This window comes from Tachysurus fulvidraco, chromosome 17 (genome assembly GCF_022655615.1).
Source record: "Tachysurus fulvidraco isolate hzauxx_2018 chromosome 17, HZAU_PFXX_2.0, whole genome shotgun sequence".
In the NCBI taxonomy this organism is placed as follows: Eukaryota; Metazoa; Chordata; class Actinopteri; order Siluriformes; family Bagridae; genus Tachysurus; species Tachysurus fulvidraco.
In genome coordinates, this window is record NC_062534.1 from 23,418,404 (window position 1) to 23,430,903 (window position 12,500).

Genomic DNA, 12,500 nt, shown 5'->3' on the forward strand with positions numbered 1-12,500 from the left:
ACCCAGAACCCAGGATAACCCAAGGCAGCCCAAAATAAGACATGATAATTCAAGATAACTCTAGATAGTACAAAATAAGGGCCTTTTTAGGGCCTGCGAGTGACGTACTTCCGTTTGGGAGGAGTACAGCGCTGACGTATGTGGCTTGAACAACCACATTCATTTACACCTGTCCAGTTTCATCTGTAACGCATCCCAGACCTCCTCCTGAAGGGGTTTGTACCATCGGATTTATATTCGTCTCCAAAACGTTTCGGAGGGCATTTAGACCTGGTGTTTTTACCATCGGATAGATATCGGATCACAGAAAACGCAGGAAGTGACCAGGTGTAAAAAGCCCCTGAGACAAGGTACAGTAATCCCGAATCATTCAGGTTAACCCACAATGACCCAAGATAATCCCACATAATCACCAGATGACCCAGGATTGTGTGATGACCCAGGATTGTGTTGTGACCCAGGGTTTACAGTACCCCAGTGTTAATAACGTGTTATTACATCATTTGTGAAGTGATGTGACATACGGCTAAGTACGGTGACCCATACTCAGAATTTGTTCTCTGCATTTAACCCATCCAAAGTGCACACACACAGCAGTGAACACACACACACTGTGAACACACACCGTGAACACACACCCGGAGCAGTGGGCAGCCATTTATGCTGCAGCGCCCGGGGAGCAGTTGGGGAGTTTGGTGCCTTGCTCAAGGGCACCTCAGTTGTGGCTGGCCCGAGACTCGAACCCACAACCTTTGGGTTACAAATCAGACTCTCTAACCATTAGGCCACGACTGCCCCATGTAATAGTTCCCATGTAAAAAGCCTTAGCCACACTTGTCACTTACACACACACACACACACACACACACTCCTAAAGCAGGATTTCAATAAATCTTTGCTCACTCGCTCTCCGCTTCACCCACACTGACTCATCTGTAGCATTGCCAGGGGAGCGATTGTCCTTGCTGCTGAACTCTGCGTCAGGATGTACCGACTGAAACGCTGAGAAAGCAACACCGTTCTCTTTCCCTCCTCTAAAACATACCTCTTTTTTTTTTTTTTTAAACGAAGTCAGAAAGAAGTCACGTTCTGCGTTTTTTCTAAGCGTGACGGTCGGCTAACGAACCGCCGCGGAAGGAGAGAGAGATGTTCGAGACGTTATTCAGATTTTGTCTTGTACCTTCATTTGCATCTACATTAAACAAGGCAACAATTAAACATGATTTGGGGTTGCTGTGGAAAGAAGAATCCAGCAGCTGGGAAAACAAAAAACATCTGAAACACAGATTATGCCAGATAGAAGAAGAGGATCACGTAAATTCTAAAACGAATTAGAAGCCAATGATAATCATTCGTAGGGCGCACGATGGTGGTTAGCACGTTCGCCTCACACCTCCAGGGTCGGGGGTTCGATTCCCGCCTCCGCCTTGTGTGTGTGGAGTTTGCATGTTCTCCACGTGCCTCGGGGGTTTCCTCCGGGTACTCCGGTTTCCTCCCCCGGTCCAAAGACATGCATGGTAGGTTGATTGGCATCTCTGGGAAATTGTCCGTAGTGTGTGTGTGTGTGTGTGAGTGAATGAGAGTGTGTGTGTCCCCTGTGATGGGTTGGCACTCCGTCCAGGGTGTATCCTGCCTCGATGCCCGATGACGCCTGATACAGGCACAGGCTCCCCGTGACCCGAGCGGTAAAAAATGAATGAATGAGTGAGTGAGAGTGATAATCATTCGTATTAATCTGTTTTATAATAAACAAACAAACAAACAAACAAACAAACAAACAAATAAATAAATAATCAAAACAAAACCCAAAAATGCCGTTCGGATGCTTTTGTAGAATGAAAATATCAGACATATTACACCTGATAATAATGGTCGTGTTAGGGGTGCCAATAATTATGACACTCTTTCTCTCACTTAAGTGAAGATTGGATTTCTGTCACTTGAATATCAGTAGAGATCGAGCGACCCGACCACCCCCCCCCCCTTTAAATGCAAACGTCGACCAGGGGGTGCCAATAATTCTGAGGTAGTTTATGAAGAAAGGCAGTTTATTATTATGGGATTGCTGTGTTCGTGTTCAGTCCGTTAAGTCTTCTCGAGGCGAGGACCATCTCAGGCTTTTCCCAGGTGCATTGTGGGTCAGCAGGTGGACAGGAGGCTACGCTGAGCCGCGAGCTTTTCTGGCAGCTATCGACTAGCCTTCAGGCTAAATCTGTGGGCATGATGGATAACGTGTGCCGAGAGTCGAGTCACGCAGAACAGGCGAGTTAATGTACTGCCTTACCTTTAGGGTCCACATACCCTTTATACACACCTACGCTACATCCTACGCTACGTCCACATACCCTTTATACACACACCTACGCTACATCCTACGCTACGTCCACATACCCTTTATACACACCTACGCTACATCCTACGCTACGTCCACATACCCTTTATACACACCTACGCTACATCCTACGCTACGTCCACATACCCTTTATACACACACCTACGCTACATCCTACGCTACGTCCACATACCCTTTATACACACCTACGCTACATCCTACGCTACGTCCACATACCCTTTATACACACCTACGCTACATCCTACGCTACATCCACATACCCTTTATACACACACCTACGCTACATCCTACGCTACGTCCACATACCCTTTATACACACACGTACGGTACGTCCACATACCCTTTATACACACACCTACGCTACATCCTACGCTACGTCCACATACCCTTTATACACACACCTACGCTACATCCTACGCTACGTCCACATACCCTTTATACACACACCTACGCTACATCCTACGCTACGTCCACATACCCTTTATACACACACCTACCTACATCCTACGCTACGTACACATACCCTTTATACACACACCTATGCTACATCCTACGCTACGTACACATACCCTTTATACACACACGTACAGTACGTCCACATACCCTTTATACACACACCTACGCTACGTCCACATACCCTTTATACACACACCTACGCTACGTCCACATACCCTTTATACACACACCTACGCTACGTCCACATACCCTTTATACACACCTACGCTACATCCTACGCTACATCCACATACCCTTTATACACACACCTACGCTACATCCTACGCTACGTCCACATACCCTTTATACACACACGTACGGTACGTCCACATACCCTTTATACACACACCTACGCTACATCCTACGCTACGTCCACATACCCTTTATACACACACCTACGCTACATCCTACGCTACGTCCACATACCCTTTATACACACACCTACGCTACATCCTACGCTACGTCCACATACCCTTTATACACACACCTACCTACATCCTACGCTACGTACACATACCCTTTATACACACACCTATGCTACATCCTACGCTACGTACACATACCCTTTATACACACACGTACAGTACGTCCACATACCCTTTATACACACACCTACGCTACGTCCACATACCCTTTATACACACACCTACGCTACGTCCACATACCCTTTATACACACACCTACGCTACATCCTACGCTACGTCCACATACCCTTTATACACACACCTACGCTACATCCTACGCTACGTCCACATACCCTTTATACACACACCTACCTACATCCTACGCTACGTACACATACCCTTTATACACACACCTATGCTACATCCTACGCTACGTACACATACCCTTTATACACACACGTACAGTACGTCCACATACCCTTTATACACACACCTACGCTACGTCCACATACCCTTTATACACACACCTACGCTACGTCCACATACCCTTTATACACACACCTACGCTACGTCCACATACCCTTTATACACACACCTACGCCACATCCTATGCTACATCCACATACCCTTTATACACACCTACGCTACATCCACATACCCTTTATACACACATACGCTACGTCCACATACCCTTTATACACACATACGCTAGGTTGATTGGCGTCTCTGGAAAATTGTCCGTAGTGTGTGTGTGTGTGAGTGAATGAAAGTGTGTGTGTGCCCTGTGATGGGTTGGCACTCCGTCCAGGGTGTATCCTGCCTCGATGCCCGATGACGCCTGAGATAGGCACAGGCACCCCGTGACCTGAGGTAGTTCGGATAAGCAGTAGAAGATGAATGAATGAATGAATGAATGAATGAATGAATGAATGAATGAATATCAGTCACTCCAAAACAGACTTGAGAGAGTATTTTTCCCCTTTTTCTTGTCCAATGAAGTTCAATTAAATTTTATTCCTTCAGTTTTTTTAACAGACCGTTTTTATGTAAATTTATTTGCATTTATTCCGATCGAGATTGTAGCCTTATATCTGATATCACAGCAGCTGTCACTGGACCCTGAGTTATCGCTTCTCACGGCATCATCAGGACACGATCTTGTGCTTTTCAGACAGACTTTCCATCATTCAGACAATAACACAGGCCTTGAAACCGTTGCAGTGCGTCAATACGTACAAGGTCGGGCCTGAAGGTGGCCAGATTCGTTCAGCTGCTTTTAATAAAAATCTGTAGACAATATGAACGTCAGCGTAGCGTTCAGGAGATTTTATTCTGTTATATCGCTCCCACTCACTGAGATTTAGGGCGGCTTAACAAGCTTAAAGGGTTGCCAAGAGCGAGGAGGATTTATTGTCCGGCAGATAATAAAAGCAGCTCAAAACATGAAGACTCCTAAACTTTGCATTAAAGTGGATTTCAAGTTCAAAGATAAACACAGTTCGACTTTGTAGGACGTTAAACACGTGACAGCGTCAGATCGTTTCGTCACACACGCCGCACACAGAAAGCCCTGAACCGTGTCCTAGCAACAGGATGCACTGTTTTTTTTATCCAATCACACCTCAGGCTGTGTTTATTACAGAGTCTCGTCCAGACGCTGATAGATATTCCGAGTGATGGAGAAACGTACGATCAGCAATGAGCCTGATCAGGATGTCAGCACGTAGCTCGATTTCTTCTGCGCCGGACGCACGGACTGATTTATTATTTTTACACTTTCTCTGTAGAGATAAATCTCATCTGTGCTTCCTTTTTTTAAACAAATTTGCATGATCAGGATCCAGCACAGTATCATCATAATATAATATGTATATATTTATGTACATTTACTTTGGACCATTCATTCATTCATTCATTCATTCATTCATCTTCTACCGCTTATCCGAACTTCTCGGGTCACGGGGAGCCTGTGCCTATCTCAGGCGTCATCGGGCATCGAGGCAGGATACACCCTGGATGGAGGGCCAACCCAAAAAAAATAAAAAATAAAACAAGATTACCCAGGATAAACAAAGATAGCAAAAGATAACACAAGATAGCCTGGGACCCAGGATAACCCAAGGCAGCTCAAAATAGGACATGATAATTCAAGATAACTAGATAGTCCAAAATAAGGGCCTTTTTACACCCGGTCACTTCCTGGACGGAGTGCCAACTCATCACAGGGCACACACACACACACACACACTCTCATTCACTCACACACTATGGACAATTTTCCAGAGATGCCAATCAACCTACCATGCATGTCTTTGGCCCGGGGGAGGAAACCGGAGTACCCGGAGGAAACCCCCGAGGCACGGGGAGAACATGCAAACTCCACACACACAAGGCGGAGGTGGGAATCGAACCCCCGACCCTGGAGGTGTGAGGCGAACGTGCTAACCACTAAGTCACCGTGCTCCCGTATCGTCATAATATAAGATGTATATATACTTATGTATATATGTACATTTATTTTGGACCAGTACATGATTTTTTATTTTTTGAATGAAATACTTTTCTTCTTCTTCTTCTTCTTCTTCTTATTATTATTATTATTATTATTATTATTATTATTATTATTATTATTATTATTATTAGAGGAGAAAAAAAAATATATATATTATGTTTCATGTTTTTTATAACTAAAAATTTTATTAAATACATCAATCGTGACAAATAATAAGAATAAATTAATTTGGGGGAAAATATTTATATATACTGTTTGTATGTATTTTTTTAAAGAAAAAATTTGTTCATGTGGTTTAAAAAAAGGTATAAAGAATAGTTGAGATAATGAGATTCATTGAGATTTGCTTTCTGTATTCCAACACCGATTACTGCTTCTCTCTCTCTCTCTCTCTCTCTCTCTCTCTCTTATATATACACACACATCCACACAAATAAACTTTCATTTCTTATATAACAGTGTCTTCCATGAGCTCTTGAACGCAATGCTTTAGGTTACAGATTTTCTCTGTGTGTGTGTGTGTGTGTGTGTGTGTGTGTGTGTGTGTGTGTGTGTGTGTGTGTGTGTGTGTGTGTGTGTGTGTGTGTGTGTGTGTGTGTGTGTGTGTGTGTGTGTGTGAGATATAACAGCTTTTGAAGGCAGTGTTGAACAGAACAGCAGTGGTTAGCTGGAGGTCACTGCTGGCGTCTCTGTGACTTCGGGCTCTGGTGAATCTCGTGTCAGTGAGACAGTGAGACAGTGAGACGTCTTTCAGGGTCACGGCCCGAAGTGTCGCGTTCCTTAGATCTCACTGCTGAGTGTTAAATACAGTCTCATCTACTGAAGAACTCATTTCCTGTCCTTAATTACGTTATAGCAGCTATAAACCTCTCTTATTCCTCTTCTTTAAGTTAACAAGACAGAACAAAATCACTGCTCATCATGTTACAGAGGAATGCAACACGTTAAGTCCTCCGTCGTGTGATGAAGACATCAGAAACGTTACAGCTTTCCCTCTGACACTGCAGACTCCTTGTATAGAAATGTAGAAATATATCAAGATAAATATTTAAATGTTAAAAAATGTTTAGTTTATATAGGTGAGATGGTCATATGTCCTCATATTGTATTATTATTATTATTATTCATTCATTCACTCACTCATCTTCTACCGCTTATCCGAACTACCTCGGGTCACGGGGAGCCTGTGCCTATCTCAGGCCTCATCGGGCATCGAGGCAGGATACACCCTGGACGGAGTGCCAACACATCACAGGGCACACACACACTCTCATTCACTCACACACTCACACACTACGGACAATTTTCCAGAGATGCCAATCAACCTACCATGCATGTCTTTGGACCGGGGGAGGAAACCGGAGTACCCGGAGGAAACCCCCGAGGCACGGGGAGAACATGCAAACTCCACACACACAAGGCGGAAGCGGGAATCGAACCCCAACCCTGGAGGTGTGAGGCGAACGTGCTAACCACTTAGCCACCGTGTCCCCCCTTATATTATTATTATTATTATTATTATTATTATTATTATTATTATTATTATTATTATTATTATTATTATTATTCATTTCTCCGCAAACTCACACACACACACACACACACACACACACACGCACACAGGCACACACACACTTCATCTGTAGCTCAAAACCCAACATCAAACCTCTGATTCTTTCTTTCTTTCTTTCTTTCTTTCTTTCGTTCTTTCTTTCTTTCGTTCTTTCTGTCTGTCCCTATTGTTAAAGATCATGATGTCATTGCTTTAAATGCACTTTGTTTTTAAGCATTTCTTCTAGGTCGTGATAAACGTACAGTATTAGTTACCCACATAGTTTGACCTTTTTCACTCTTGGCTCACCTGCAACTGTGGAGGCGTATTTCGTTTCTGCTTCTGCGAGTTTTACCGCAAAACAGAAGCCTCGTGCTAGTTTTTTGGGTTATTTTTACTGTGTCCTGTGCAGGATTTATTTCTTTCATACAAGTCCGGTTTGTTCGTACAATCGTTCATTGTTTTTTTTTTTTGGCTATTAAAAAAATAACTTGGAAAATATATACTGTAGCACATGATACGGATTATTTGTTAAAGCCGTTGCCTCGGCTCGAGCGTTAATGATGATGCTCCTTGACAGGTATGCAAATGCAATCCGTGGGAAGAAAGCAAGTGTTTTAATGGACACTTGAGTTACATTAACACTGTTTGTTTTTATACTTGATTTGATCATTTTTAAAGCCCTGAATATACTGGATCTCGGTGCTCTCACCTGGTGACTAGCAACACTAGCAGTATCTATCAGGGTTGGCTTGGCCAGTCCCCTGCCGGAACACTAGGGGGCGCATGGCCGTGTTTGTTAGTTTTCTTTTCCATGTGTCTTTCTTTATGTTTTGTGATTATGTTTAATTTCACATACATTCTACGAGAACATACATTCAGTCTATTACTTTTAAACTTCTTTAAATTTGGTTTTATTTTAAACCTCACAAGGGAGGCACGGTGGCTTCGTGGTTAGCATGTTCGCCTCACACCTCCAGGGTCGGGGGTTCGATTCCCACCTCCGCCTTGTGTGTGTGGAGTTTGCATGTTCTCCCCGTGCCTCGGGGGTTTCCTCCGGGTACTCCGGTTTCCTCCCCCGGTCCAAAGACATGCATGGTAGGTTGATTGGCATCTCTGGAAAATTGTCTGTAGTGTGTGAGTGTGTGTGTGTGAGTGAATGAGAGTGTGTGTGAGTGAATGAGTGTGTGTGCCCTGTGATGGGTTGGCACTCCGTCCATTGAAGCCAAGCCTAATATTTGTAGGTCAACTATGCAGAATTTACTCTGACTGACCACAAATTCCCCCTTTTTCTGTAGTGTTAACCATGCTAACTACTTAACACTGATAACACTGAGTTTTTATTTTATTTATTAGTTTTTAATACACAAGAAACACTGAATTAAATTGAATTGAACCGTCATCTGAAAACCTCATGAGAATGTTCATAGTACACACATATATATTCATCTGCAAATTATATTTATAGTACACATATATTCATCTGTATATTATATTTATAGTACACATATATTCATCTGTATATTATATTCATCTGTATATTATATTCATAGTACACATATATTCATCTGTATATTATATTCATCTGTATATTATATTCATAGTACACATATATTCATCTGTATATTATATTCATCTGTATATTATATTCGTAGTACACATATATTCATCTGTATATTATATTCATAGTACATACACATCTGTAAATTTCAGTTATAATTATAGCCATCTGTATATATTGTTCGTAGTACACACACATCTGTAAATCACTTCATATTACCATTTTATTTAACTCATTTAAATCTTGTAAACACTGTATATCCTGCACTCGCTGCTATTGCACTCTGGTTAGACCTAAACTGCATTTCATTGCCTTATACTTATACATGTGTAATGACAATAAAGTTGAATCTAATCTAATCTAATCTAATCTAATCTAAATTATTACTGTTAGCATGATGGTAAGGTGTCCTGGAACATTTAATCATTTCTAAATAACTGTGTATCCTAATTAATTAAGAAACATCCTCAGGACTCTAAAGTGATGTCAGGACAATTCCGGTAACTTAGTAACTTTGTAAAAAAAAAAAAGTCAAACAGTGAGATATTAAGATATGTCGGTTAGCGCTGTCGTTGGATCGCGCCCTTTAGTTCTCGCCGGACGAGTCACTCTGCCGGAGATTTGACGTGTAAATGCTGGGAGATAATCACAGGGACTAGCTCTGGACTCGCACTGTCTCTCTCCCTTTAGAATTCAGCCCTGATTGCGGAGGCGGTGAAAATTACAGCCTCATTTACCCAATTATGATTCAGTCTAGTTGTGTTAAAGAACATCTCAAAGAAAAGGCTTTTTATTTTCCTTCCCGGAGCGGAAAACAAAAGCACAGCTGGCTTTGATAACAGGAGGATAAGAAAGGAAGGTGTTGATACGGTGGATGGTGAGGTGCTAAAATATTGCAAACATGAAAATCCTGGAGAGATAAATCAGACTTTCGGCGGGTGAGACGACCGATTTTTATTTATTTATTTATTTATTTATTTATTTATTTATTTATTTATTTATTTTTAAAGGGAGTCAAGCGACAGTGAAGAAATCTGAGGTGAAAGTTCGGCGTGGTGCTGATCGGTAATAAAAAGCTCCTTGATTAGTGTATTTTTCTGCCTAAAGCTACTATTTCATAGATAACTTCTTTCATAATTTGTGTCTTTTCCCATTCGGTGAATAGACATTTCCTCCTTCTCTACTGCTTTTCTAAAATTTTTGTCTCCCCACAGGACAACCTCCATTAGGTCCATCTAAATGATAATTTCACGATATGAAACGTGTTTTGTTCTCTCATGAGTCCACCTTTACTGTATATCCCACATCTGGGAGAGTTACAATGTGGAGAAGCCCCGCAGAAGCACAGTGGTGGATCATCGATGGTTCGGGCTGCGACATCATGCTATTCCACACTACTTGGCCTACTGCTTGTGCTAGATGAACGCTTCACTGCCAGGGGCTACTGCACCATTCTGAGGACCATGTGCATCTAGTATTTCCAGCATCGTATCCTGAAGGCGGTGGTGTGTATCATGGTGTTAATGCACCGATACACACAACAATTCTGGTGACATAGTGGGCTGATGAACATGAAAGTCAAGTTGAACATCTGCCATGGACTGCACCGTCACCAGATCTCAATATTATTGAGTCACTTTGGAGTGCGTTGGTCAGTTTTATGCTGCACTGGCCACAAAAGGAAGCCTTACACCATAGTACTACTATATTAGTAGGCTGCGGTGTGTTCTGAGAAATGACGTCATTGTAACGAGTCTGTCTGTGTTTTCCTTTGTTTCTGTCTGCTGTCATTCCCTGCTGTTAATTGTTGGCCCCGCCCACCAATTTGTTACCATGGATATTAATTGTACTCAATCTCTCTTGTACTCTTTGATTGTCTCCACCTTGTGATTGGTTCTTGTTCACTATATCTACTCTGTTTGTCCACTTCCCTGGTGTATTATTGTAGTATGTTGTCTGTTCGCTTCCATGTTCCTGTTTCCTGTCAGCTCTGTGTTCGTCTTGTTTTGCCTGCCTGCCTGTCTGTGTACCTGTTTCCTTGTTTTGGTTATTAAATCTCTTTACTGCATTTGGATCCTCATTCACCTTTGACTCATCACGACAGAGGTTAGTCGTTCTGTCGTGATGAGTCAAAGGTGAATGAGGATCCAAATGCAGTGGGCGGGGCCAACAATTAACAGCAGGGAATGACGGCAGACAGAAACAAAGGAAAACACAGACGGACTCATTAGAGTCATAGTTCTGCCTATAAATAATGAAAATATCACGTGTTTTGTGTCTCACTACGACTCCGCTACAAACATGGCCACCGCGACACACGGATCCCAACCTGCTTTGTGGCCTACATACATAACCGCCATCACAGACTTCACTTACTAATCACACACACACACACACACACACACACACACACACACTGTGTACACACAACCCTAAGACAGAAGTGTTTCAAATTCACCACTATGACACCGTTTAGTGTTTGATGCCTCTTCTCAGTCCTTCATCGTTATTTTTTTTTTGCTGTTAAACGTTAGCGATGGGAAAATAAACAGGAAATGAAATGAACTATTTATGTATAGATTTTTATTTGTTTTTTTTTGTCCGTTCGATATATTTTCCGGTAATTGTTTTTTTTTTGTTTGTTTTTTTTTTAATTCCAGATGTGGAAGTTGTGGAATTTTTTTTAAAGGTTTTTCTTATCGTAGTACACTTAAAGCAGAAATAAACAACTTCTGCTTTTGTTTGTCTCATTTTGTAGAGAGACCTCAGAAGGACCGAGACGATGCAGCTGATGCTTCTCTCTCAGACTCTCCTCTGTTCTTGCATTGGGGCCGTGAGCTGGGGCCCGAGAGCCGTCGGGTCGCTCTGCACAAGTTCCAGTATCACGGATACAACGCCTACCTCAGTGACCGTCTCTCACTGGACAGAGCCATCCCTGACCTCAGACCGGACGGGTGAGCGACTCTCTCTCTATCCATCTATCTATCACATACAGCACCCTGTCTCTCTCTCTCTCTCTCTCTCTCTCTGTGTTGTCATGTCATTTATTTTAACTAATAGGTGATTCTCACATGTGCACACACACACACACACACACACACACACACACACACACACACACACACACACACACACACAACACACAACACACAGAGCCTCTGAGCAGCTTAAGCATTCTACTCAGGGGAACCCTGTAAAATGGCTCATGCTGTCAGCTGGAAATAAACACATGACCATTTGGTTCGCTGAGCTCCTGCAGCTTCGCTTCTTCTCTTTGCTTCACTTCATATGTCGCTTTTCTCTCTCTCTCTCTCTCTTTTTTTGTATTTTTTATTCACACATACGCGGACTGACTCTGCGATGTCAAGCAAGCCGAATTCATTTGATATCTTGCAAAATGAATCTCGCAGGATCTCTCAGGTGTGAATAATTTATAGCTGTTAGTAAATAGCGTGCTTTCGGATGAAGAACTACATAATAAGACACAGATTTACAGGGTTACGGAAAGCAGGAAGAAGAAAAAGATTCAGATGTCAAAAAAAATTCATATCAGACACGGGAGTCGTTTTGTAGTCGAGCGAATTGCAAAATATCGAGGCAGCCGAATAAAGTGAATACATTTA

At 42.3% G+C, this 12,500-nt stretch overlaps 1 protein-coding gene across 1 annotated transcript in view; it reads left to right on the forward strand.

Annotated features, from left to right (window-relative positions):
* The window catches only part of galnt18a (UDP-N-acetyl-alpha-D-galactosamine:polypeptide N-acetylgalactosaminyltransferase 18a), an 81,973-nt gene that overhangs the window by 25,730 nt on the left and 43,743 nt on the right, over positions 1–12,500 (forward strand). Inside the window, exon 2 of the mRNA XM_047802235.1 lies at positions 11,636–11,831. Within this exon, the coding sequence (XP_047658191.1) occupies positions 11,636–11,831 (196 nt within the window). The remainder of the gene's footprint in view (positions 1–11,635; positions 11,832–12,500) is intronic.